We start from the raw sequence: 27,772 nt of genomic DNA on the forward strand, positions 1-27,772 counted from the left end.
GTATGTTGAACACTTCTCCCTATGACTTCAATGGATGTCGGCTAAAGCCATCAACGAAACGTTGGCTTGCTTCATGTGTTTGTGGATAGCCCATAGGCTTAAGTCAGCCTTGAATTTTGACAAACAAATAGCAATACAACTATTTAGTTCGGAAAGAATTACAACATTCCTAATATTATATTTAATATTATTACTATTATGTATTTCGAGGATATTTCAGATGTTTTTTTTCTTCAGGAGATTAACATAAATTATGTTATTGTTTTCGCTGCAATTAATACATTGTCAATAGGCTATTGAAATTAGAAATAAAGTAGGTGTATGTAAGACAATTGTATAAATCAGCCTATTCATTTGTTGATATTGTTTTGTTGATATTTCCGATATCCATGTCTATTTAAATGTACCTGAAAGAAATGGCTTATCCAAATCATCTATTTGAGAATTGCGTCCACAAAGTAGGCTAATATAGTTAAACATATCACTCACTATATGTATTCAAGGTCTAATAATGTAATTGTTAGTTGCTATCAGATGTAATTGTTTGATCTCTGCTCGTTATATTTACCTTAACAACACTTTGGGGATTAGGCTTAACTAATATAATTTTTAAGATAACGAGACAAGCGAGGCCCTGCAATTAGTGGACCAATTCCATTTAACATGATTAGGCCTACATGTATCCATCAACGCAATCATCACGTTCCCAGCCTATTTACAAGGAAAATATGTCCACGGTCTCTAAATAAAGTGTTAAAACGGTGCGTATACTCTTTACAATAAGATCAGGGCGAAGAGCAAGGTCATTTCAATTTGACAGGTGACCACTTCGAGACAACTACTAGTCCAAATGTTGGTAAGTATGCAATATTTTACAATATGAATTGCATTTACAATTAGGTATTTTGGTAGGGTGGGCCCTTTGGAAGAAAAAACGATTGCGTAAAATACGCACAAAAAGAAATTACTATCACAGTAACAAAAGAAAAGTGACAGAAAGAATCCTTGCCATACACACAATTATTAGAATAGTTGTTATAGATTATTCCATTTAAAAAAATAGTAAACTAATTCAGCAATTATCTACATAATGGGTGCATGGTTTAGGCTTTTCGCTAGAAGGTGACTTTTACGCACGACCAATATAGTGTTTGTGAATGAGAGAAGGAATAATAAAAAGGTCCACGCACAAATAAACCCACCTGCATGTCCTCCAGTCCGTGATGTCCAATATGCATTCCAAGAGGACCGTCTCCTAGAGCTGCGGCACCCTCCCCGAGTCCGTGGAGAAGCCGGGGTACACCGGGGTACTCCCGACGGGGGTCGAGGCTTAAAGCCCGGTGTGACTGTGACAATAGCGCCCCCTCGTCCGACCGCGATCTCTGCGAGTGCCATGCCGCTTGCTGATGCTGATGGATGGAGTTGATGGAGTTGTAGGGGTCCGATAAGTGAGAGTATGCAGAGTCCTGGCTCTGGGAGTATGAGAGCGAAGACTGTGGGTATGGAGGGGGGAAGTACGGAGGTTGGAAATCAGAGGCCGGTGTGTGGCAAAGCGGGGGAGCCGAGGAGTACGCTGCCTGGTTCAGCGAGGAGAGTTGGGACAGTCGCCCACTCGGCGAGGAGCCGGTCAGTCCGTCTGCGCGGTCCTGTGCGTAAATTAAAAAGTTGGTTAGGCTTGTAAATCCACGCATGTTATATATTACATACAAATGCGTCGATTAAATGCACCACATGTCAGGCCTATAATTCAAGTTTATATATTTATTTTTTTCGATTCAAATTATCTTTGCAAAACTATAAATAGTATCTTAAACTTTATCATAAGCACATTATAATTCGTTATTATTGTGTTAGGTGATTAACTGAACTGCAATGAAATTGAAATATAACACAAAGAGAAAAGGACGTTAGAAATACAATTTAAATCAGTTCGATAGCCTATATAAAACTGCACAAAACTTAGTCTAACATCTTGACCACAAAACAATACAGTGTATCCTAATATTCAACTATTTCATTCTAAAATGTCCAAATAACTCAAACGGAGGGTTTGATTTGCATGCAGACAGACAGCAGGTCCCCCTGGCATCGCTGCCTGGCAGTGTCAAAAAGGTCATGGCCACTGAGAACCCCAACAGAACAAAGGACAGGTATCTAATGCGCTACAGCATTATGTTGCCCCAGGAAATACAACACTCAATATGATAAAATATGTGCACACATTTATGACTACAAGAGCCTATGAAATATTTACAAAATATTGCAAATATTTCCAAGTGAAATATAAAGCGATATAACCTAAACATAACTTCTTTAGCCATTTTGTCTGAATGAATTTGGGAGTCATCATGTAATAGTGTAATAACATACCATTATCAATGCAGTCATTTTGCAATATTCTCAAATTGTCATGTAGCCTACATTCCTCTCCATATGCATGCACTTCCTGGTTTTAAAAAAATCGATTTTTCTAAAGCTGGGTCACTCGGATCAATTTTTTTGTTGGAACATTGTCCATTTTTAGAAACGAGCAAAGGGGGGATTTAAAAGCAAAAGCAAAAGGTCATTTAAAATATGTATACAATTCTAAATGCCAACATATAACTGATAGCAACTAGACTAATACAGGCTACCATCTGTATGCCTTGTACACTTCACATGTTTAGCCGTTTCAACTTTCATTATGCTCACCACAGCAAAACGCAATGGGACTTTTCTCTCAAAGTGTCATCCTCGTTTAGTTGGCCCTCTTTAAATTAATATTTCTACGGACACTTTGATGCGGTCCGATTCTCCCTCCATCTGACATTCCGCATACAGCCGATCTATCCAGACAGCTGACAATGACAGTAGCGGCGCCGCTAGTGCGAAGTTAACGTCACGTATCTGTGCCCACTCAAATCAAGACAAAGTTGTAGAAATTGAAGATGACAAGACCATACAGGAACTAATCTGGGCTGCAGACTAGCGCGTAGTATTGAATGTACAGGGACTCACCATAGCCGAATATGTGTGGACTAACATCTCTTCTGGTTACCAAAAATTCACAGTCTAGGATATGGATGCCGTCAATGTCTTAGCTACGTCACCAAATAGTTATAATCCAAGCTACTTTCATCTGTCTACAAGATCCATGCAGGAAGTAGCTCAAGCTTCTTTTTTTCTTTCTTTTAGAAATGTCTCAACGTGTCAACCCTCAAGCACGTGCGGTTTAAGGATGCTTCTGCGACACGCTGTCAGAAAGTGTCCTAAATTTTCCCCATGCGCGCTACTTATAGGTTTCTGAACGCGCTCAACAGAATGAAGGGAGGGGTGGGGGGGTCCAGTTCTCTTAAAGAGATATTCATTCAGACATTCATTCATTCTCCCACAATTATGTTTAAAAAAAATATTTACCTACCTTTCCTTTCTTTTTAGATTAGACGGTTGTTAAATGTAGTTATTATACTAGCCAAACATCCCCCATTTTATTTGCCTCCTGTTTTAAATGCCAAAAATGAGAGGTCTTGTCCCCAGACAATCTAAAAATAATTTTGGCACGCAATATGCATCAAATATCCTACTTGCTAGGCTATGAATCAATATCCAGCCTTCTTTTTTAACTGCCTCGTAATCAAACCATTACGCACGCTATCCATCTGGTTCAACTTTTTGTTAGATGATACAGATAATTCAAAACAACTTTTAAAGTGTTCTTGAAATATATTTACAAATGTTTGAATTATTTTAGAGTGCTGTCTTCTACAATGAGTGAATGTTATTTATAGCATTTCATGCACCCAAATTGGAAAACCATTTGCTAAATCGGTCCTCAAACTCATTATAGCATCAAACGAGTTCTAACACGAGTTCTTGACACTTTACACATACTATTTAAACAAAAGTGTATATTCATTGCAAGCAGCCCTACCAGTAAAAGCACGAGAGAAAACAATTTTCCAAATTCGTTTACCATTTTATAAACTTCAAGCATAGCCAAATAATGTTACCTGAAGACAGTAGGGCTCAGTCTTCGTTCGCGATTTCCAAAGCATGATGACGTTGTTGTAAAGGGCGGCTGGGTTGCAGAGATTGGAGTTAGGTTTGAGCAGGAGGTTATAGCGGATACCAGGAGGATGGATAGAGACGAGCTGAAGGTAGACTGAAGAGTGAGTTAGTTGGAGTAGCGAAGCACTAGTTTTGTATGAGTCACAGAGACAACAGACGGAAGTTTGGGGAGGGGTGTAAGGGCGGGAGGTGAAGGGAGTCAATAGGGCTGCTAAATTGGGGCTGAGAGAAGGTGAGAGTTTCATGCCAAAAGGAAACGTGTATAGATTATATTTACACAATCAGATTTACCAAGTCGAATCCATGAAGTTGTACGGCAATGTGCAATTACGCCATTAGGTATGACCATGACATTTTAAGCAAACTGTATAGTGACCAGATTTGAATTAATTACAGGCAAATCATTTTTCTCATGAGTATTTTCGTAGATATAGCCATTCAAAATGAATTATTAGAAATGTACACTCAACTGGTGTCTTTCTTGCTACTGTATCATTTGAAAACTTTTGTCCGGTATTTGTAGACCCTGCTTTTTTTGATCAATTACATTTATCGGAAATTAAACATCATCGTCATGCAGTGACATTCTCTTTTTGTAAGAAAGAAATTAAGAAAGTTAAATTCAGCTAACGGTAACTTGACATTTCGGAGAAAATAAGTCAAAACTAAATTCTTTCAGTTTTATGGATTGTGAATCTCATCTGACAAAAAAAACAATTGTTACACTAATATATCAGTGTCAAAATAACTTCAATAAGTAACCCATGCATAATTCAGGGTTTTACCATGACCCGAAGTGCCACACTGCAGTCAGAATGCCATCTAGTGGTAGAAAAAGCAACATGCATGGAGACATGGAAAGATATGTGTTTGGACACAGCTACTCATTCCAGGGTTTTTCTTTATTTTTACTATTTTCTACATTGTAGAAAAACTATGAAATAACACACAAGGAATTATGTAGTAACCAAATAAGTGTTAAACAAATCAAAATATATTTGATATTTGATATTCTTCAAAGTAGCCACCCTTTCCCTTGATGACAGCTTTGAACATTCTCTCAACCAGCTTCACCTGGAATGCTTTTCCAACAGTCTTGAAGGAGTTCCCACACATGCTTAGCACTTGTTGGCTGCTTTTACTTCACTCCGCAGTCCAACTCATCCCAAACCATCAAATCAAATCAAATCAAATTTATTTATATAGCCCTTCGTACATCAGCTGATATCTCAAAGTGCTGTACAGAAACCCAGCCTAAAACCCCAAACAGCAAGCAATGCAGGTGTAGAAGCACGGTGGCTAGGAAAAACTCCCTAGAAAGGCCAAAACCTAGGAAGAAACCTAGAGAGGAACCAGGCTATGTGGGGTGGCCAATCCTCTTCTGGCTGTGCCGGGTGGAGATTATAACAGAACATGGCCAAGATGTTCAAATGTTCATAAATGACCAGCATGGTCGAATAATATTAAGGCAGAACAGTTGAAACTGGAGCAGCAGCACAGCCAGGTGGACTGGGGACAGCAAGGAGTCATCATGTCAGGTAGTCCTGGGGCATGGTCCTAGGGCTCAGGTCCTCCGAGAGAGAGAAAGAGAGAAGGAGAGAATTAGAGAACGCACACCTAGATTCACACAGGACACAGAATAGGACAGGAGAAGTACTCCAGATATAACAAACTGACCCTAGCCCCCCGACACACAAACTACTACTGCAGCATAAATACTGGAGGCTGAGACAGGAGGGGTCAGGAGACACTGTGGCCCATTCCGAGGACACCCCCTGACAGGGCCAAACAGGAAGGATATAACCCCACCCACTTTGCCAAAGCACAGCCCCCACAGCACTAGAGGGATATCTTCAACCACCAATTTACCATCCTGAGACAAGGGTGAGTATAGCCCACAAAGACCTCCGCCACGGCACAACCCAAAGGGGGGGGGGGGGGGGCGCCAACCCAGACAGGATGACCACATCAGTGACTCAACCCACTCAGGTGACGCACCCCCTCCAGGGACGGCATGAGAGAGCCCCAGTAAGCCAGTGACTCAGCCCCTGTAATAGGGTTAGAGGCAGAGAATCCCAGTGGAAAGAGGGGAACCGGCCAGGCAGAGACAGCAAGGGCGGTTCGTTGCTCCAGAGCCTTTCCGTTCACCCTCCCACTCCTGGGCCAGACTACACTCAATCATATGACCCACTGAAGAGATGAGTCTTCAGTAGAGACTTAAAGGATGAGACCGAGTTTGCGTCTCTGACATGGGTAGGCAGACCGTTCCATAAAAATGGAGCTCTATAGGAGAAAGCCCTGCCTCCAGCTGTTTGCTTAGAAATTCTAGGGACAATTAGGAGGCCTGCGTCTTGTGACCGTAGCGTACGTGTAGGTATGTACGGCAGGACCAAATCAGAGAGATAGGTAGGAGCAAGCCCATGTAATGCTTTGTAGGTTAGCAGTAAAACCTTGAAATCAGCCCTTGCTTTGACAGGAAGCCAGTGTAGAGAGGCTAGCACTGGAGTAATATGATCAATTTTTTTGGTTCTAGTCAGGATTCTAGCAGCCGTATTTAGCACTAACTGAAGTTTATTTAGTGCTTTATCCGGGTAGCCGGAAAGTAGAGCATTGCAGTAGTCTAACCTAGAAGTGACAAAAGCATGGATTAATTTTTCTGCATCATTTTTGGACAGAAAGTTTCTGATTTTTGCAATGTTACATAGATGGAAAAAAGCTGTCCTTGAAATGGTCTTGATATGTTCTTCAAAAGAGAGTTTAGGGTCCAGAGTAACGCCGAGGTCCTTCACAGTTTTATTTGAGACGACTGTACAACCATTAAGATTAATTGTCAGATTCAACAGAAGATCTCTTTGTTTCTTGGGACCTAGAACAAGCATCTCTGTTTTGTCCGAGTTTAAAAGTAGAAAGTTTGCAGCCATCCACTTCCTTATGTCTGAAACACATTCTTCTAGCAAGGGCAATCTTAATTGAGTTGAGGTCGGGTGATTGTGGAGGCTAGGTCATCTGATGCAGCACTCCATCACTCTCCTTCTTGGTCAAATAGCCCTTACTCAGCCTGGAGGTGTGTTGGGTCATTGTTCTGATGAAAAACAAATAATAGTGCCACTAAATCGCAAACCAGATGGGATGGCATATCGCTGCAGAATGCTGTGGTAGCCATGCTGGTTAAGTGTGCCTTGAATTATTTTTTAATTTTTTTTTACCCCCCTTTTTCTCCCCAATTTCGTAGTATCCAATTATTAGTAGTTACTATCTTGTCTCATCGCTACAACTCCCGTATGGGCTCGGGAGAGACGAAGGTTGAAAGTCATGCGTCCTCCGAAACACAACCCAACCAAGCTTCTTAACACAGCGCTCATCCAACCCGGAAGCCAGCCACACCAATGTCGGAGGAAACACCGTGCACCTGGCGATCTTGGTTAGCACGCACTGCGCCCGGCCCGCAAGTGTGCCTTGAATTCTAAATAAATCACAGTGTCACCAGCAAATTACCCCCACACCATCACACCTCCTCCTCCATGCTTCACGGTGGGAACTACACATGCAGAGATCATCCGTTCAACTTCTCTGCGTCTCACAAAAACTTGGCGGTTGGAACCAGACATCTCAAATTTGGACTCATCAGACCAAAGGACAGGTATCCACCGGTCTAATTTCCATTGCTCGTGTTTCTTGGCCCAAGCAAGTCTCTTCTTATTATTGGTGTCCTTAAGTAGTGGTTTCTTTGCAGCAATTTGACCATGAAGGCCTGATTCACGCAGTCTCCTCTGAACAGTTGATGTTGAGATGTGTCTGTTGCTCGATCTCTATGAAGCATATATTTGGGCTGCAATTTCTGAGGCTGGTAACTCTAATGAACTTATCCTCTGCAGCAGAGGTAACTCTGGTTCTTCCTTTCCTGTGGCGGTCCTCATGAGAGCAAGTTTCATCATAGCTCTTGAAGTTTTTGCAACTGCACTTGAAGAAACTTTCAAAGTTTATAACATTTTCCAGATTGACTGACCTTCATGTCTTTAAGTAATGATGGTCTGTTATTTCTTTTTGCTTATTTGAGCTGTTCTTGCCATAATATGGACTTGGTCTTCTGTATACCACCCCTACCTTGTCACAACACTACTGATTGGCTCAAACACATTAAGAAAGAAATAGATTCCACAAATTAACTTTTAACAAGGCAAACCTGTTAATTGAAATGCATTCCAGGTGACTACCTCATGAAGCTGGTTGAGAGAATGCCAAGTGTGCAAAGCTGTCATCAAGGCAAAGGGTGGCTACTTTGAAGAATCTCAAATATATTTAGATTTTGTCATGTTCTGACCTTTATTTCCTTTGTTTTGTATTTATTTAGTATGGTCAGGGCGTGAGTTGGGTGGGCAGTCTATGTTTGTTTTTCTATGATTTGGGTATTTCTATGTTTCGGCCTAGTATGGTTCTCAATCACAGGCAGGTGTCATTAGTTGTCTCTGATTGAGAATCATACTTAGGTAGCCTGGGTTTCACTGTGTGTTTGTGGGTGATTGTTTCTGTCTTTGTGGAACCAGATAGGACTGTTTTGGTTTTTTCACGGTTCTTGTTTTGTAGATTGTTGTACTTTCATCTTTATTAAAGATGTACAAAACTAACCACGCTGCATTTTGGTCCGCCTCTCTTTCCCCAAAAGAAAACCATTACAGAATCACCCACCACAACAGGACCAAGCGGCGTGGTAACGGGCAACAGCAAGAGAGGCAGCAATGTCTGGACTATACTACTTGGGAGGAAATAGACAGGTGGGCGGTCGACCCAGGAGGAGTGCCGGAGCCCGCCTGGGATTCGATGGAGCAGTGTGCGGAAGGTAACAGGAGAATGAGGTTGGCGAAGCAAGCACGGCGGCGCGGACGGAAGCCAGGGAGTCAGCCCCAAAAATGTCTTGGGAGGGGGCACAGGGGGAGTGTGGCAGTGTCAGGAGTCAGACCTGAGCCAACTCCCCCCGTTTATCGTGAGGAGCCAAGGAGGAGCTCAGAACCAGAGCTGGTGTTGGAGGTGAGCGAAGCAGAGACTGTGAAGGCGTTAATGGGGAAATTGGAGGAGAGAGATATGAGGGAGTTGCTGGTTTGGTGCATGAGGCACGACATTCGCCCGACGGAGCGTGTCAGGGATTTAATGGCACCGGGGTCAGCTCTCCATACTCATCCTGAGGTGCGTGCTAGGGGTCTGGTGAAGACTGTGCCAGCCTCACGCACCAGGCCTCCTGTGCATCTCCCTAGCCTTGCACGTCCTGTGCCATCTCAGCACTGCAGTGCTAACCGTGGCGGGCGTGGTGCTGGTCAGGCACCGTGTTATGCGGTGGTTCGCACGGTGTCCCCAGTACGCGTGCTTAGCCCGGTGCGCTACATCCCAGCTTCCCACATCTGCCGGGCTAGGGTGAAGATCCAGCCAGGGCGGTTGGTGCCAGCCCTGCTCTCAAGAGCTCCAGTGCGCCTGCACGGCCCGGTCTATCCGGTACCACCTCCACGCACCAGCCCTCCGGTGGCAGCCCCCCGCACCAGGCTGTCTCTCCGTCTCATCCCTACAGGTGCTCCCGCCTCTCCGGCGCTGCTAGAGCCTTCCTCCTCTCCAACGCAGCCGGAGTCTCCCGCCTGTTCGGCGCTACCAGAGCTCCCGCCCCTCAGTCCAGAGGCGCAAGAGCCCCTCATTCCAGAGGCGCCAGAGCTCCTTAGTCCAGCGCTGCCAGAGCCTTCCTGCCCAGCGCCGCCTGAGCCGCCCGTCTGCCCAGCGCCGCCTGAGCCGCCCGTCTGCCCAGCGCCGCCTGAGCCGCCCGTCTGCCCAGCGCCGCCTGAGCCGCCCGTCTGCCCAGCGCCGCCTGAGCCGCCCGTCTGCCCAGCGCCGCCTGAGCCGCCCGTCTGCCCAGCGCCGCCTGTCCCGCCCGTCTGCCCAGCGCCGCCTGAGCCGCCCGTCTGCCCAGCGCCGCCTGAGCCGCCCGTCTGCCCAGCGCCGCCTGAGCCGCCCGTCTGCCCAGCGCCCTGCCTGAGCCGCCCGTCTGCCCAGCGCCGCCTGAGCCGCCCGTCTGCCCAGCGCCGCCTGAGCCGCCCGTCTGCCCAGCGCCGCCTGAGCCGCCCGTCTGCCCAGCGCCGCCTGAGCCGCCCGTCTGCCCAGCGCCGCCTGAGCCGCCCGTCTGCCCAGCGCCGCCTGAGCCGCCCGTCTGCCCAGCGCCGCCTGAGCCGCCCGTTTGCCCAGCGCCGCCAGTGCCGCGAGTCTGCCAGGAGCCGCCAGTGTCGCCAGTCTGCCAGTAGCCGCCAGTGCCGCCAGTCTGCCAGGAGCCGCCAGTGCCGCCTGTCTGCCAGGAGCCGCCAGTGCCGCCAGTCTGCCAGGAGCCGCCAGTGCCGCCAGTCTGCCAGGGGCCGCCAGTGCCGCCAGTCAGCCAGGGGCCGCCAGTGCCGCCAGTCAGCCAGGGGCCGCCAGTGCCGCCAGTCAGCCAGGGGCCGCCAGTCAGCCAGGAGGCCCTCAGCCCAGAGGCGCCAGAGCCCCTCAGCCCAGAGGCGCCAGAGCCCCTCAGCCCAGAGGCGCCAGAGCCCCTCTGTCCCGAGCAGCTGCCCCTCTGTCCCGAGCAGCTGCACCTCTGTCCCGAGCAGCTGCACCTCTGTCCCGAGCAGCTGCACCTCTGTCCCAAGCTGCCCCTCTGTCCAGTGGGGTCATTGAGAGGGGTTGCCAGGGTTAGAGAGCCACGGAGGCGGACAATGAGGCGGACTAAGACAATAGTGAAGTGGGGTCCGCGTCCCGCGCCAGAGCCTCCACCGCGGACAGACGCCCACCCAGACCCTCCCCTATAGGTCAAGGTATTGCGGCCGGAGTCCGCACCTTTGGGGGGGGGGGTGGGTGATTGTTCCTGTGTTTGTGGCACCAGATAGGACTGTTTTGGTTTTTTCACGGTTCTTGTTTTGTAGATTGTTGTACTTTCATCTTTATTAAAGATGTACAAAACTAACCACACTGCATTTTGGTCCGCCTCTCTTTCCCCAGAAGAAAACCATTACGAATTTGTTTAACACTTTTTTTGGTTACTACATGATTCCATGTGTAAATTTCATAGTTTTGATGTCTTCAATATTATTATACAACGTAGAAAATAGTGAAAATAAAGAGAAACACTTGAATGAGTAGGTGTATCCATACTTTTGACTGGAACTGTATACTGAACAAAAATATAATATAACAAAAATGCAACATGTAAAGTGTAGGTCCCATGTTTCATGAGCTGAAATAAAAGATCCCAGAAATGTTCCATGTGCATAAAAAGCTTATTTCTCTCAAATTGTGCAGTTGTGTAAAGTACTTACATAAAAATACTTTAAAGAACTACTTAAGTATTTTTTGAGGGTATCTGTACTTTACTTTACTATGTATATTATTGCCGACTTTAACTTGTACTTGAGTTGGAGTTTATTTTATTTTTACAGGGACAGTGCACATTAATCAACGTTTCAATAGAAGTGCCGGTTTTAGCCAGCCGGCTAATTTTCAAACGCAGTCCCTGGGCAGGTTATTAAAAACAATTACAATATATACAATCATTGAGCAGTGAGCACACACAGAGAAACATAGAACAAAAAGCAGCAAGACAAAATTCATAAAAGCATAGTGTTTCCACACCTCACAAGCTACAGACAACAGACAGCATGGAAAGCGGCAACACACAGCTAGGGATTATGTTCACAAATCTGATTGACCTTTAGCCATGTCTTCATGCATTTTGTGAAAGTGTGATATGTGGTGCAGTTATGTGTGTCTGATGGCAGTGTATTCCAGACATGGGAAGCTCTCACAGAGAAAGCGGATTTACTAAAGGTGCTTTTCCTTTAAGGGAACTATACAGTCACCTCTCATGGCAGACCTTGTGCATCTGCTGCCATACTGCTGCCAAAAATACTGAGTGGGGGGGGGGGGGAGCCAGGCCATTCAGGATCTTGAATACAAGACATGCTTTTCCCAACTCAGGAGCTCATGCTTTCTGAGGATGTAACAGTGATGATGGGTATTGGGCTTCAAGCACTTTGAGAGCCTGTTTGTAGACAGACTGAATCGGTTTTAATGTTGTACAGCAAGCTTGGGCCCAACTAGTAAAGCAGTGTGTTAAGTAGGGGAGTATCATAGATTTGAAGTACAGTTTTGCATAATGCTCTGTGCGTAATGCCCGCTCGATGTCCGCGTCCAGCTCCCACACCACCGGTGCCACCAGGCAAGAGGCCGGAAGTATGGGAGTATGATCCATGTACACCACTACACCCTGCCCGTGCATGACGAGGTACTCATAGTGCCCTGAGGTGTTACTAAATGCCATCTTCCACTCGTCCCCCTCCCGGATATGCACAAGGTTGTAAGCGCTCCTGAGATCCAACTTTGTGAAGAAGCGCGCCCCGTGCATTGACTTGATCGCACTGGCGATGAGAGGCAGCGGGTAACTGTACCTCACAGTGATCTGATTGATCCCTCGATAGTCAATACACAGGCACAGACCCCCATCCTTCTTCTTCACAAAAAAGAATCTCGAGGAGGCAGGTGAAGTGGAGGGCCGAATGTATCTCTGCCTCAGGGATTCGGAGACATATGTTTCCATAGCCACCGTCTCCTCCTGTGACAGGGGATACACGTGACTCCTGGGAAGTGCTGCGTCTACCAGGAGATTTATCACACAATCCCCCCGTCGATGAGGTGGTAATTTAGTTGCCCTCTTCTTACAGAAGGCGAGAGCAAAATCGGCATATTCTGAGGGGATGCGCACGGTGGAGACCTGGTCTGGACTCTCCACCGTAGTCGCACCGATGGAAACCCCCACACACCTCCCTAAGCACTCTCGTGACCACCCCTTGAGGGCCCTCTGTTGCCACAAAATAGTGGGGTCATGACAGGCCAACCAGGGTAAGCCCAGCACCACGGGAAACACAGGAGAATCAATAAGGAAGAGACTGATTCTCTCCTCATGACCCTCCTGCGTAACCATGTCAAGTGGAGCGGTGGCCTCCCTAATCAGTCCTGACCCTAATGGTCAACTATCTAGGGCGTGCACAGGGAACAATCTAAATGGACCAAAAAGAGACAATAGAAAAAACTGTTAATGGCAATGTGAGAAATTATGGTATCTAGTCTGGCCCTAATTCAGGTTAATTGTTAGGTTTTTTTCAGACCCCCCTCCACACACACACAGGCTGTGCTGGCTCACAGAAAGAGTGGGCCATTGTCATATTGGTCAAGGCCCCCCTATGGCAGGTTCAGCAACTGAAGGGGGCTGACTTAAATGAGTAAGTAAGCAGCTGATATGTGCCAAAAAGCTACAAAACATTATCAGCCAGCTGGTGGTCATAGCAAGCCTCACCAGACAGCTTCAGTCCATATCGAATGTACAGGATAGAGTTAAGGGTCTGCAAGGACATCTGATTTCTAAGTTTGCTTTTTACTACACTCATCTGGCTGAATACTCTCTCGACTTCAGCATTCGAGTGTGGCAAGGACAACACAGACACAGCAGTCATGGCAAGTTCTTGAAACGGGTTGATATCAGCTGCATCCCTGAACTTCCAAATCTCACCCCAGAAGCCCAGTGTGTTTTTTGTCTCATTTCATTTACTAAGATGGATGCCACGCCATTGCTGGACAATCTTGTCGATCTCTGCAGGGGAGTAGCCAAGGAGCTTAGCTATTTTTTCTATTTCTCCAGGGCTATTATTGTGCTTTAGAGTTTCCTCCACATTGAAAACGGACATGTACTGCAATGCTTCGATGTTGTTCGGCAGTCTCACCCTCAACTCATTAGTGAGGGAGATGGTGAAGGCTACACACCGCTTTCAGACATTGTTTTCATCCTCAGGCGAAAGGTGGAGCTCAGCTGCCTTTGACTCAAAAGGGTAATCAAGGTACGGTTTGGGACTGGTGTATCCAGCTATTGGCCCTTTGAGGACATCAACATTTGCCAGTTGATTCAGCACCCTGCTGCTCACAGACTTGATCAGGCTAACCAAGCTGTCAAGTAGCTTAAGAGGATATACTTGCTCTCCCTCAAAAGCCTTGATGGCCAACTGTACCTCACCCAGCACTAACTTTAAAAAAGTCAGATACAATATGTTTTGAGGATCACTGTACATGGAGTGTAAAACCTCAGCCATGTAGCTGTGTTCCTCCCACTGGTCCAAAATGTGTGAAACCGCGGGTTAAATGGAGAGCCAATGTGTGGCACACCCCTTGGCTATCTGTAAAGGTTTCTGCCCACAGTTGATGTTCTCATATATGGCCTTGTAGGCCTCCCTGCGCTTTGGAGACACTGAAAACCAGTTATAAGTCTCTCGTACCAAGTACTCCACACTACGGGGGGTGGTGTCATTGGAAGCATTACTTACAGCAAGCTGTAGAGAGTGGTGCTCACGGCGAATAAGAACCAGATATTTGAGGCCATACTCCTCCTTCAGCACTTATGGACACCATTGTTAATCCCCGTCATAACAGAGGCATTGTCAGTCCCTATCCCCAGGAGTTTCTCTTTTTTAAGACAACACTTCTCGAGGAAAGCCACAACAGCACGGGCTATAGATTTGGCATCTCCTCCCTCCAACTCAACAAGCCCCAGAAATGTTGATACAATTGTCTGTTTGGTGTCACTAAAGTATCTTATCACAACCCCCAGGTACTTAGAAACACTTACATCCGTGGACTCATCGAGGAGGAGGCTGAAATGCTGGTCACCCACATCTGCAACCAACTTTTTCAGAAAGTATGGTGCTAGAACACCATTAATCGTTTCTGTGTACTTTGTCCTGTGCATTTTTAAGTGGGTAGCAGCAGTGGAGTCTGAGAAAGTGTAAGATGAATTTAGTTCTTATGTGTGGCGAGTATAAGGAGTATGAATGCATCTTGTTTGCCTCGTTCTCTTACCTGCTGCAGGTGATAGATGACTGCCGAGAAGGCCTCCCCCAGAACCCGGAGGACCTGCCTGCTCTGCTGCAGACTGAGCCCAGTGATGGCTCTCTGAGGCTGGGCATTGCTCTGCTGGGCGACTCCCTGGCTGCTGCAGGCCTACTCCATGGCCGCCTCCATGACGCGGTAGCAGGAGCTGAGCGTCTGTTGCAACTGGGGGCTCAGTTCTGTATCGGGGGGCTCCTCCAAGTCCATCACCTTTACACAGGCCCGGTTTACCAGCAGGCAGCAGAACTTAGGTTGCACCACAGGCTCCTAGCTGCACAGGTCCAACAGGCAGGTGGAGAGGACTAACACAGGGCCTAACTTACCTGGTGTCAGTTTGGCCTGCAGCATGGGCCTCAGGGCCGCCCATATACTGACCATAGTTGGCGTTAGGTCAGTATCCTTTGGTGTCCCACCTGGTGGGGGGAGGAACTGCGGCACCAGGACACACATATCGAGCTGGGTGTGGCCGGTGGCTTGGCAGAAGTCTTGGGAGACTCTGGCCAGGAGATAGAGGTCGGCTGGGTGCTTACACCAGGCTCTCTCTGTTTTTTCCTGAGAGGAGGGCGCCCAGGAGGGGTAGTCCCTTTTCATGACTCTGTTTCTGCTCCAAGGCCCGATATAAAGCTGTGGCAGCACGCATGACCAGGAGCTGATCTGGGACCCAGGGTAAAGAGCACACTGTAATCAGAACCTGGTAACAGTCTGTAGCCAAGGCCTCATCCAGTTTGACTGTTGAATGGGAAGTTGTAGCTCCATTCTCTGCAGTACCGTCCTCAGAGCCTCTAGGGCTCTTCGCATCCTGAGCTGGTGCTTTGACTCCTGCAGTGTCCTGGTAGTGTTCGTGCTCTGTGATGACTGTTAAGTCTGGCTTGGCTGGTTCCATCTCTTGTCTAGCCTGGTGCTTGTTTCTGCGGGCTCCATTTGGGCCCATCGAACAGCAGCCCTAGCAGAAAAGGGATGGTGGTGAGGAGCTGAGGGCAGCCAGCAGAGCTGTGCCCAGAGACAGAAGCTCCTCTGGGGGCAAGCCGGAGGCGTCACTCCCCCAGACTGCAGTCACCAGCAGGCGAACTGGAAGACTCAGCCCCACCGACTCAAAGATGCGCCACAGCGTCGGACTGTCGAGCTGGCCACAATCGTGTGATCTACAGAACAGAAAGGATTGTGAATATAAGGGTGAGAAAATATTTACCAACAATACCAGATTCAATAGAATTCCTAAGGGTTGAGCGATTAACCGAAATGAAGGTTATTTTTTACCAACATATTGACCAACATATTGCACAGTATCTCGAGAGATAAAGCCAATCCAACCTGAACTGTGCAATGAGGTAGGGAGTTGTAGTACATAAAAAAAGTGGTAATTGACTACAATGACAATAATCCACTGCGCATCTACTGGTCTGTGTTTATTTTATGCCAGCTACTGAAGAGACATTAGAATGTACAATCTTGAGGGGGATATAGAGAGCAGCTGTTGCTTCACAAGGTGTCTTTACCTGACAATACATGATCTAAATGATTGATAGTTGGTATTCAGCAGTCATAATAATATGCCTTATTTACTTTGAAGAACTACGAAATAGGGATTTTTGTCTGACAGCAGAGGCAGCAGCTTTATAGAGATGAGACGACGACTTGGAACGAAATAAAGTCTTCAAATAAAACAAAAGTAATATACACAACTAAAATATTTGATTAAAGTAAAGTGAATAAATGCTGGTTAATAAGTGATAAGCAGTAATAGGCAGTCACTACCATCATGGGACATTTATTAACCATTTTATTGTGTTACAGCATTCAACCAAAATAATTTAAACCCAAGATAATTTTATAATAATCGAACCAAAATCAAACCGACCTCAAAAAGCAATAATCGCTCAGTACTAACAATGACATATATTTCTCACTCATTTGACCACTCGGAGAGTTTAAAAATGCTCTCAAACAATTTAACCTGGCAATCTAGTCTAGAGCCTCCAGTGTATGTGCAGCAGGCAACGTTTGACATCTGTACTTTTAAAGGAGGCTAACATTAGCGTTACCCTATTCCTTAAGGTTCAAGGAACTTATATCATTTCAGAGGTAGACTGGCTCTGGCTGCCAAAACAGCCAAATACTCCATCTAAAAGTTAACTGATTCTCAATTGCGATATGGTTCTAGAAACATAAAGCAGTTCACTTTCAGAACACATCAAAATAATTTCGCAAATGCAAAAGACACACTTACTGTACACCAGTAGTGGTGCCAGCTGCTGTTTACGATGAGGGAGAACACTTTTTTTTTTCATGAGCATGCCTTTTTTTTATTACAGGATATTGGATGACTGTCATTCATATTCCTTTCACCCAGATCAATGTAACATCGATAGGTTTAGGCTCCCTCATGATACTCAAATTTTACCTGCACCCATTATGAGTTTGCTACAAACTAGCCTATGAATTAAAGTTTACAATGTAGGTGCACAGGTTAAGAGAAACATTTGAGTAATCAAGGTGACAGACAGTGACAAATTCAATACCACCTTGCACACTCTTGCCTGTATCTAGCTGATCTAGGGTGTAATCATTAATCCAACAGTTGTAAACAAGTTTCCATTGGACAATTTCAGGTATGTTTATCTCCGTTTCGTTCCATTTGCTTCCGTTTAAGAAATGTCTTCAACAGAATGGGTGGAATGAACACACGCAAACACAGTTCACTTTCATAGCAGCCACATACAAACAGCATGATCACTTTGCTCATTGTGTAATTCCTTCTTACATATGCGCTCTCCTTCTCTCACCTTTTCCCTTCCGCTTGTGGACTTAAGTGCAGAACACATCAGCTGTCTGTGATCAGACGAAAAAAACACTTCTTGCACTTCTCCTTCATTTTTTAAATAAATACATTTGTTCAAAACTGTTCATCTATTGTCTCTCTTTCTTTGAGTCAACTACTCATCACATTTTATGCACTGCAGTGCTAGATGAGCCTCTTAAGGTTTTTTTATAGTCAATGTACCCAGAGAAGGATGGAAACTAGCTGTCCTCCGGCTACACCATGGTACTACCCTACCATGTGCTGCTGAGGCTTCTGTTTCATTGCAACAGTGTGATTTAATCAATTATTTGGTGACGTGAATATATTTAGGTTAGTTTTATCAAAAATATATATATATATCAAGTTTCACTATTTTTACACTGCTGTACACTGTTTTAACCAACTTTATCGCAGTTGCAGCCAACAATATTTTTCACAACAGGTTTCTGGCGGCCTTCTCCCTTTACACAGGTGTTAGGCGCATGCTAGATAGCTAATTAGCACAGGTGGTCCCTCTGTCTTCCATTAAAATACGCGCTGTAACAGGGATATATGGCCGCGTGGGAACACTAACCCAAAAAATGTGTGTATCAATTTAACGTTGTCTTTTGAAAATGATTTCTGACTAATACGCATTTCATCACTTTAGTGTAATGGAATGGAACTGAGAGTCATTCATGGTCAAGGGGCTAAGCTAACTCATATTGTTTACGTTCCGCGTACATATATTTTAGCATTTTATTTGGCATACATTAAAAACTACTGTGATAAAATAATACATGGAAATAGTGCAAGTAGCTACAAATATTCTCACATTTAGGCTAGCTGCGCTCTTTAGTTATTCATTCAACTTTCCGCACTGCACATGAGAATGAGATCTACCGTAGTCAGCTGTCAAAACAAAGATGGTTACAACAACCAATCAACATTATGGTTACAACAACCAATCAACATGATTAAAATATAATAATCGGTCAATCATGATTAGCTTCTTTGACATGTAAGGTTGACATTTTGGTTAGTGTTCCGTTCGGGGGACGTTTATATTTTTGTATTGGCAAAGCGAAATTGCACATTATTTCCAATTTTAATGTTCTTTGATAATATTGTGTTTTGTCATGGTAAAAATATATTACTCAAATCGTTTGCAATTACATGGCTGGGCGAGACGGAAATTATTGGATTAATCGTGTTCAGGTTTATTTCCGAGTGAAGGCGCAACCGCTGCAAACAAGACCTCTGAGAAGCCAGCAAGAATAAGCAAGACCTAGCAAGGCTGTGACTTCGGCGATTTTCCTTGAAAATAAAAGTCCCGCAATGAAGATGGTAATAAATTATACAAATGGTCGAAATTCATAACATTTATTTTGGAAATGTTAGCGTAATTTTGTTTAACAATATGAAAAATTTAAAAAAGTTAATAGGTTTGATAGCACAAATCTTATTATAACAATAGCAATATTGTTAACACCATTAAAAGTAATGATTACTAGATAGTTATTATTGTAACATCAGCAATACAAATAACAAAACATTATTTATAATGCTAGTGTTAATAATAATATATTAGGCCTATAGGCCGCTAAGGTAATTAACAACATTTAATAATAATAATAATAATAATAATAGGCTAATAAATTAATATTACAATAACAAACTTTAGAAAACATTTAAATCCCATTGTTATTTAGCACATTCCTATTGCACGATGTTCAGTATGTTTAAAAAAAAAATTGGACATGCATATTGCACCGTACTATATGTTGAGTCGTAGTAAAATTGGGGTCAATTCTACTCAGGAGCACTTCTAGTTTCCTAATCCAGAGTTTACGCTCCAATTAGCATCGCTGCCCACTTAAAGAGTGGCCAATCAGTTTAAGAACAGAACGTTTTTTCATATTGGACAGACGTATTGCACTGTACCGTGCCTGAACATTGTGTCGCCACCTTACACCCCGCTACCAACTAGAAGGCCGAGAGAGTACATGTATATCAAAGCTGGGACCGAGAGACTGAAAAGCTTCTATCTTCAGGCCATCAGACTGTTAAATAATCACCATTAGTCGACCTCTGCCCAGTATCCTGCCCTGAATTTGAGTCACTGTTACCACACGGCCCTATGTAGATAGTCATTGAACACTGGTCACTACATCATATGGGGTCATGAATGGCACTTCGGTCTAAGGTACTGCATTTCAGTGCCAAGAGGTGTCACTACAGTCCCTGGTTCAAATCCTATCTTTATCACATCTGGCTGTGATTGGAAGTCCCATAGGGCGTTTCACAATTGGCCCAGTGTCCGGGTTTGGCCGGGGTAGGCCGTCATTGTAAATAAGAATTTCTTCTTAACTGACTTGCCTAGTTAAATAAATATTAAATTCAATTTTAAATATATATATGTGTTTATAAAACTAAAATATGAACGCAACATGCATCCATTTCAACGATTTTACTGAGTTACAATTAAGGAAATCAGCCAATTGAAATATATTCATTTGGCCATAATCTATGATTTTCACATAACTGGTCAGGGGTGCAACCATGGGTGGGCCTGGGAGGGCATAGGCCCACCCACCTGGGAGCCAAGCTTGTTTACTGCCTTTAAAAAAAACATGGCTGACTTGCTTAAACAAATGTGGTTTCTACTGACAATTGAGATGTACAAACTATGGCATAAGGGGACGACAAGCGGATAAGAGGCAATCCGTCATTTCAATTAAGACGTTGATGAGCGAGCTAGGACGGACATAGTCAATATAACTATTTGTTCAGCACTTTTGAAATGTACAGCGACAGAATTCAGATAATAGGTCGTTCTTACAGTGTTCTTCCTGTACACCAAGTCAGAACCGTATGATAAATAAATCATATCATATTTTATTAGTCACATGCGGCGAATACAGTGAACTTACGAGCCCCTAACCAACAATGAAGTTGTAAAAAATATGGATAAGAATAAGAGATAAAAGTAACAAGTAATTCAAGAGCCGCAGTAAAATAACAATAGCGAGACAATATACAGGGAGGTACCGATACAGACTCAATGTGCAGGGGCACCGGTTAGTTGAGCTAGTATGTACATGTAGGTAGAGTTATTAAAGTGTCTATGCATAGATGACAACAGAGTAGCAGTGGTGTAAAGAGGCGGTGACAGGTGGGGGGGAGGCACTACAAATAGTCTGGCTAGTCACGTGACTAGATGTTCAGGAGTCTTATTGGTTGAGGGCAGAAGCTGTTTAGAAGCCTCTTGGACCTAGACTTGGCGCTCCGGTTCCGTTTGTCGAGCGGTAGCAGAGAGAACAGTCAGTGACTAGGGTGGCTGAAGTCTTTGACAATTTTTAGGGCTTTCCTCTGACACCACCTGCTATAGAGTTCCTGGATGGTAGGAAGCTTGGCCGTTCACACTAACCTCTGTAGTGCCATGCGGTCGGAGGACGAGCAGTTGACATACCAGGCAGTGATGCAACCAGATGCTCTCAATGGTGCAGCTGTAGAGCCTTTTGAGGATCTGAGGACCCATGCCAAATCTTTTCAGTCTCCTGAGGAGGAATAGGTTTTGTCGTGCCCTCTTCACGACTGTCTTGGTGTGCTTGGTGTGTCTTGGTGTGCTTGGACCTAGTTTGTTGGTGATGTGGACACCAAGGAACTTGAAGCTCTCAACCTGCTCCACTGCAGCCCCGTTGATGAGAATGGGGGCATGCTCGGTCCTCTTTTTCCTATAGTTCACAATCATCTCCTTTGTCGTGATCACGTTGAAGGAGAGGTTGTTGTCCTGGCACCACATGGCCAGGTCTCTGACCTCCTCCCTATAGGCTGTCTCATCGTTGTCGGTGATCAGGCCTACTACTGGTGTGTCATCGGCAAATTTTATGATGGTGTTGGAGTCGTGCCTGGCGATGCAGTCATGAGTGAACAGGGAGTACAGGAGTGGACTGAGCACCTCATGGCTACAGACGTGAGTGCTACGGGTCAGTAGTTGTTTAGCCAGGTTACCTTAGTGTTTTTGAACACAGGGACTGTGGTGGTCTGCTTAAAACATGTTGGTATTACAGACTCGGACAGAGAGAAGTTGAAAATGTCAGTGAAGACACTTGCCAGTTGGTCAGCGCATGCTCGCACTACACGTCCTGTTTAAATGTTGACCTGTTTAAAGTTCTTACTCACATCGGCTGCGGAGAGCGTGATCACACAGTCCTCCGGAACAGTTGGTGCTCTCATACATGTTTCAGTGTTATTTGCCTCGAAGGGAGCATAGAAGTAGTTTAGCTCGTCTGGTAGGCTCGTGTCACTAGGCAGCTCTCGGCTGTGATTCCCTTTGTAGTCTGTAATGGTTTGCAAGCCCTGCCACATCCGACAAGCGTAGTACGATTCGATCTTAGTCCTGTATTGATGCTTTGCCTGTTTGATGGTTCATCGGAGGGCGTAGTGGGATTTCTTATAAGCTTCCGGGTTAGAGTCCCGCTCCTTGAAAGTGTCAGCTCTAGCCTTTAGCTCAGTGTGGATGCTGCCTGTAATCCATGGCTTCTGGTTGGGGTATGTACGTATGGTCACTGGAATCCCGGAACATATTCCAGTCTGTGCTAGCAAAACAGTCCTGTAGCTTAGCATCTGCTTCCTCTGACCACTTTTTTATTGATCTAGTCACTGGTGCTTCCTGCTTTAATTTTTGCTTGTAAGCAGGAATCAGGAGGATGGGATTATGGTCAGATTTGCCAAATGGAGGGCGAGGGAGAGGTTTGTATGCGTCTCCGTGTGTGGAGTATAGGTGGTCCAGAGTTCTTTTCCCTCTGATTGCACATTTAACATGCTGATAGAAATTTGTTAAAATGGATTAAAGTTTCCCTGCATTAAAGTCCCCGGCTACTAGGAGTGCCGCCTCTGGGTGAGCATTTTCTTGTTTGCTTATGGCGGAATACAGCTCATTCAATGCTATCTTAGTGCCAGCCTCTGACTGTGGTGGTATGTAAACAGCTACAAAGGACACAGATGAAAACTCTCTCGGTAGGTAGTGTGGTCTATAGCTTATCATGAGATACTCTACCTCAGGCGAGCAATAGCTCGAGACGTCCTTAGATATCGTGCACCAGCTTATATGCCCCCTCATAAAGGGGTGCATATAAGCAGACAATGAAAACTCTTACAATATTCAATGATTACAATTCTCTAAAACAGGTTCTAGGCTACATGTGCACCACCAAGTCAGAACAGTAGGCAAAATTAAGAGGTGAAAATAGACCAAATTATTAGGGTGAGGCACATGTGATACTGACAGCTTATTACACAACATTCACTTAGTATTACTTTTTTAGCTACAGTATACATATCTCCCTGGCATATTACATAATTTATGCAGCAGCATACAATACATTTTTGGACTCACCTTGTTGTGCTGTGCTCACTTGAACAGGAAGGTCCTTTGTGGGCAAATTTTGTCATCAAAGTCTGGCATTTTCTGGATTTATGGGGCTTTCAAAACAACTGGGAACTCAGGAAGAAAAAAAAGTTGAATCATGATGATGTCAGTGATCTTCAGGTCAAACTCTAGAAACAGGCCCGAGTTCCCGATTTACAATTCCGAGGTGGATGAAAGTGCAAAACGTATTTTCCCAGTCGTAGCTCATTTTTCCTAAAGTCAGATTTTGCAGTTCCGAGGTGTTGTTTTGAGCACGGCACAAATCATGCTTCATTGACAACATGACGAATGTTGAATGTTTATAATTTTAAACTAGGAAAAGAAACCCTTAATCTTAGACTTGGGACCACACAGCCACTGCAATGCTTGCAGTTAGCCACTGTTGAATTAGCCATTTCCAACTTGTTGTGTAATGTTTATGTCCAATTGCCGATGAGCACCGATACGTTTTATTTATAATTTCTCTTCATTATTTCTCTTCACATGACAAGGATTAAAAAGGATTTGCCAGTAGATTGTCGACTTGATTCATTATGATGACTGCTAGCTAAGATTTTGAAGGTATGATGCTGACATGATCAGTACAAACAAAGCCACAGTAGGTATAACGTGATTTGACGTAATTTTATCTGTGGCCAATGACCTTGAGCCTTCTTGGATGCGCACTTCTAATGTAACTCTATGGCAGCACCCAAGGGGATTAGTTTTCAAGATCTACCCTTAGGCTTGGTGGTGTCGTAGTGTCCCCATGAGTGACAGAACACTGAGCCAATCACGGCACAACGCTCCGTATTTTCTGCTGGCTTGGCCCACCATCACAGAAAGCACTGAGCTAGGATGAAACACCTGCATTTTGGAGTTGCCTTACTCAAGAAAACAAAAAAGAGACCACGTTTGTATGCGGCTTTATATATACACTCAATTATATACACTGCTCAAAAAAATTAAAGGAACACTAAAATAACACATCCTAGATCTGAAAGAACGAAATATTATTTTTAAATACTTTTTTCTTTTTTTGAATTTTACCCCCTTTTCTCCCCAATTTCGTAGTATCCAATTGTTGTAGTAGCTACTATCTTGTCTCATCGCTACAACTCCCGTACGGGCTCGGGAGAGACGAAGGTTGAAAGTCATGCGTCCTCCGATACACAACCAACCAAGCCGCTGCTTCTTTAACACAGCGCACATCCAACCCGGAAGCCAGCCGCACCAATGCGCCGGAGGAAACACCGTGCACCCGGCCACCTTGGCTAGCGTACACTGCGCCCAGCCCGCCACAGGAGTCACTGGTGCGCGATGAGACAAGGACACCCCTACCGACCAAGCCCTCCCTAACCCGGGCGACGCTAGGCCAATTGTGCGTCGCCCCACGGACCTCCCGGTCGCGGCCGGTTACGACAGAGCCTGGGCCCAGGACTCTGATGGCACAGCTGGCGCTGCAGTACAGCGCCCTTAACCACTGCGCCACCCGGGAGGCCCTAAATACTTTTTTCTTTACATAGTTGAATGTGCTGACAACAAAATCACACAAAAATGATCAATGGAAATCAAATTTATCAACTCATGGAGGTCTGGATTTGGAGTCACACTCAAAATTAAAGTGGAAAACCACACTACAGGCTGATCCAACTTTGATGTAATGTCCTTAAAACAAGTAAAAATGAGGCTCAGTAGTGTGTGTGGCCTCCACGTGCCTGTATGACCTCCCTACAATGCCTGGGCATGCTCCCGATGAGGTGGCGGATGGTCTCCTGAGGGATCTCCTCCCAGACCTGGACTAAAGCATCCGCCAACTCCTGGACAGTCTGTGGTGCAACGTGGCGTTGGTGGATGGAGCGAGACATGATGTCCCAGATGTGCTCAATTGGATTCAGGTCTGGGGAACGGGCGGGCCAGTCCATAACATCAATGCCTTCCTCTTGCAGGAACTGCTGAAACACTACAGCCACATGAGGTCTAGCATTGTCTTGCATTAGGAGGAACCCAGGACCAACCGCACCAGCATATGGTCTCACAAGGGGTCTGAGGATCTCATCTCGGTACCTAATGGCAGTCAGGCTACCTCTGGCGAGCACATGGAGGGCTGTGCGGCCCCCCAAAGAAATGCCACCCCACACCATGACTGACCCACCACCAAACCGGTCATGCTGGAGGATGTTGCAGACAGCAGAACATTATCCACGGCGTCTCCAGACTCTGTCACGTCTGTCACGTGCTCAGTGTGAACCTGCTTTAATTTGTGAAGAGCACAGGGCGCCAGTGGCGAATTTGCCAATCTTGGTTTTCTCTGGCAAATGCCAAACGTCCTGCACGGTGTTGGGCTGTAAGCACAACCCCCACCTGTGGATGTCGGACCCTCATGGAGTCTGTTTCTGACCGTTTGAGCAGACACATGCACATTTGTGGCCTGCTGGAGGTCATTTTGCAGGGCTCTGGCAGTGCTCCTCCTTGCACAAAGGTGGAGGTAGCGGTCCTGCTGCTGGGTTGTTGCCCTCCTACGGCCTCCTCCACGTCTCCTGATGTACTGGCCTGTCTCCTGGTAGCGCCTCCATGCTCTGGACACTACGCTGACAGACACAGCAAACTTTCTTGCCACAGCTCGCATTGATGTTCCATCCTGGATGAGCTGCACTACCTTAGCCACTTGTGTGGGTTGTAGACTCCGTCTCATGCTACCACTAGAGTGAAAGCACCGCCAGCATTCAAAAGTGACCAAAACATCAGCCAGGAAGCATAGGAACTGAGAAGTGGTCTGTGGTCCCCACCTGCAGAACCACTCCTTTATTGGGGGTGTCTTGCTAATTGCCTATAATTTCCACCTGTTGTCTATTCCATTTGCACAACAGCATGTGAAATGTATTGTCAATCAGTGTTGCTTCCTAAGTGGACAGTTTGATTTCACAGAAGTGTGATTGACTTGGAGTTACATTGTGTTGTTTAAGTGTTCCCTTTATTTTTTTGAGCAGTGTATATATTTTTTTACAATGTTTGCAAACTGATATGTGACACGTATTAATGCCAAAATAACATGCAAAACAGGCAAGCCCCCACCAAAAAAAATTCAAATAATGTGGGGCTCAAAAATTGATGGGTCGCCACTGTACATATTCCAAACTCTGACATTGCTCGTTGTAATATTTTTACATTCTTTATTCCTTTCTTTATATTTTGGGGGATTTGCGTGTATTGCTTTGTATTGTTTGGTAGCCTATTACTCCACTGTTGGAGATAGGAACATAAGCATTTCGCTACACCCAAAATAACATCTGCATTTGATATAGCACTCTACAGGAAATCTCTTGATTGTTTTTCCAGAAAACCAGGTTCCAGTATACTCACTAGAATATAGAACAGGTGAGTTTGAACAAACACCACCATAGGATACATTGCATACCAAAATAGCTTAGAGTGTAAAAGCCAAATATCTTACTATCTAAATTCTGGTGGACACTTTGGAAAATATACAACAAGTACATATTTTCAAAAAAGCATAATTTATTCAGAACAAATTATATCATGATGAAGTTAATAAATCAGACACTTTTAAAGAAATTGATCATGAACAGTAACCCACTGGGGCACAAACTGGTTGAATCAACATTCTTTCCACGTCATTTTTTTTATGTGAATGGGTGATTCTTACATTTAGCAACTAGGATCTTACTGGGATACTGACTCAAAATATACATTTTATTTGTCTAGCCAAAACTCTTGACCTGATGCATGTTTTGGCACATAAAGCTGGCCTTGGAAAGATTGAAATGTGTAAAGTTCGCAGCCTGCTGATCATCATTAGAATAATGTAGGTTATTTACAGGTATGTCGGTCAGTTAACACTCCACCTACTGATCACATTGTTTGCTTCAGCAGTTAGCTTCTCACCCACATAATCACCTGCTAATAGTCAGAATTTGGCACCTCCATTATAGGGCAAGCAAAGAGTGCAAGTCTGGATTGGATGGCGTTTTATTTCACACTGGAAGCAAACATTGAGTAAACTAAAATATTTAATGTATTCCTTTGTAATTAAAATATAGTCTTGAATTTGTCAGTCAGTCAGCAGAGTGTTAAAGTGACAGTACAAAAGTGCAGACTGCACCCTGGTGTTGAGCGTTGGGTTTTATGGACACAATTGATAGTTTTTCCCTGTACAGTGCTATATTTGTACTATATTTGTTGGGTGACCAGAAGCTCCACGCTAACATTTTTTTCAAACTCACTCTGTTTTGTAGGCTACCTACTCTTGTGAATAGGCTGGACCCTGATTTTATGGACAAACCGATTATCTACTGTGCAATATCTGTCCAATACGAAAAAACTGTTGGATTTAAATTTATTGGCCAAACTTTAAGGGCCTCAAAATGAGCAGCAACGCTATTCGGGGAGTAACTCTGGATTTGGAGTGCTCATTGGATTTAAGATGTGCTCATTGGATTTAAGATGATTGGCAACAATAACCAATGTTCTATAATTGTCGCCATAATTATTAATTGAGAAAGTATACAGGCCGGGACTCTTATTCTGAAGGACTCCTAAAATCTGTGACCCGGAAATAGTCAGTTATTCTTGCCTGCTTC

General features: G+C 44.8%; 1 protein-coding gene and 1 pseudogene across 4 annotated transcripts in view; both read right to left on the reverse strand.

Moving 5' to 3' along the window:
• Positions 1-4,129, reverse strand: part of LOC139372596 (transcription factor AP-2-epsilon) — a 10,417-nt gene extending 6,288 nt beyond the window's left edge. The window contains exons 1-2 of one of the 4 annotated variants that reach the window (XM_071112345.1): positions 3,990-4,129; positions 1,203-1,646 (exon numbers count right to left, since the gene is read on the reverse strand). In XM_071112345.1, the coding sequence (XP_070968446.1) occupies positions 1,203-1,646; positions 3,990-4,034 (489 nt within the window). In that variant the 5' untranslated portion in view covers positions 4,035-4,129. Of the gene's footprint in view, positions 1-1,190; positions 1,647-2,997; positions 3,222-3,989 lie in introns of those variants that run through there. The other 3 variants (XM_071112344.1, XM_071112348.1, XM_071112346.1) reach the window with 3 other exon arrangements.
• Positions 4,130-11,909: 7,780 nt separating this feature from the next.
• LOC139372311 (neurochondrin-like) lies at positions 11,910-16,254 on the reverse strand (annotated as a pseudogene).
• Between the last annotated feature and the right edge of the window lie 11,518 nt (positions 16,255-27,772).

The sequence above is a fragment of the Oncorhynchus clarkii genome, chromosome 18 (genome assembly GCF_045791955.1).
Source record: "Oncorhynchus clarkii lewisi isolate Uvic-CL-2024 chromosome 18, UVic_Ocla_1.0, whole genome shotgun sequence".
Lineage (NCBI taxonomy): Eukaryota > Metazoa > Chordata > Actinopteri > Salmoniformes > Salmonidae > Oncorhynchus > Oncorhynchus clarkii.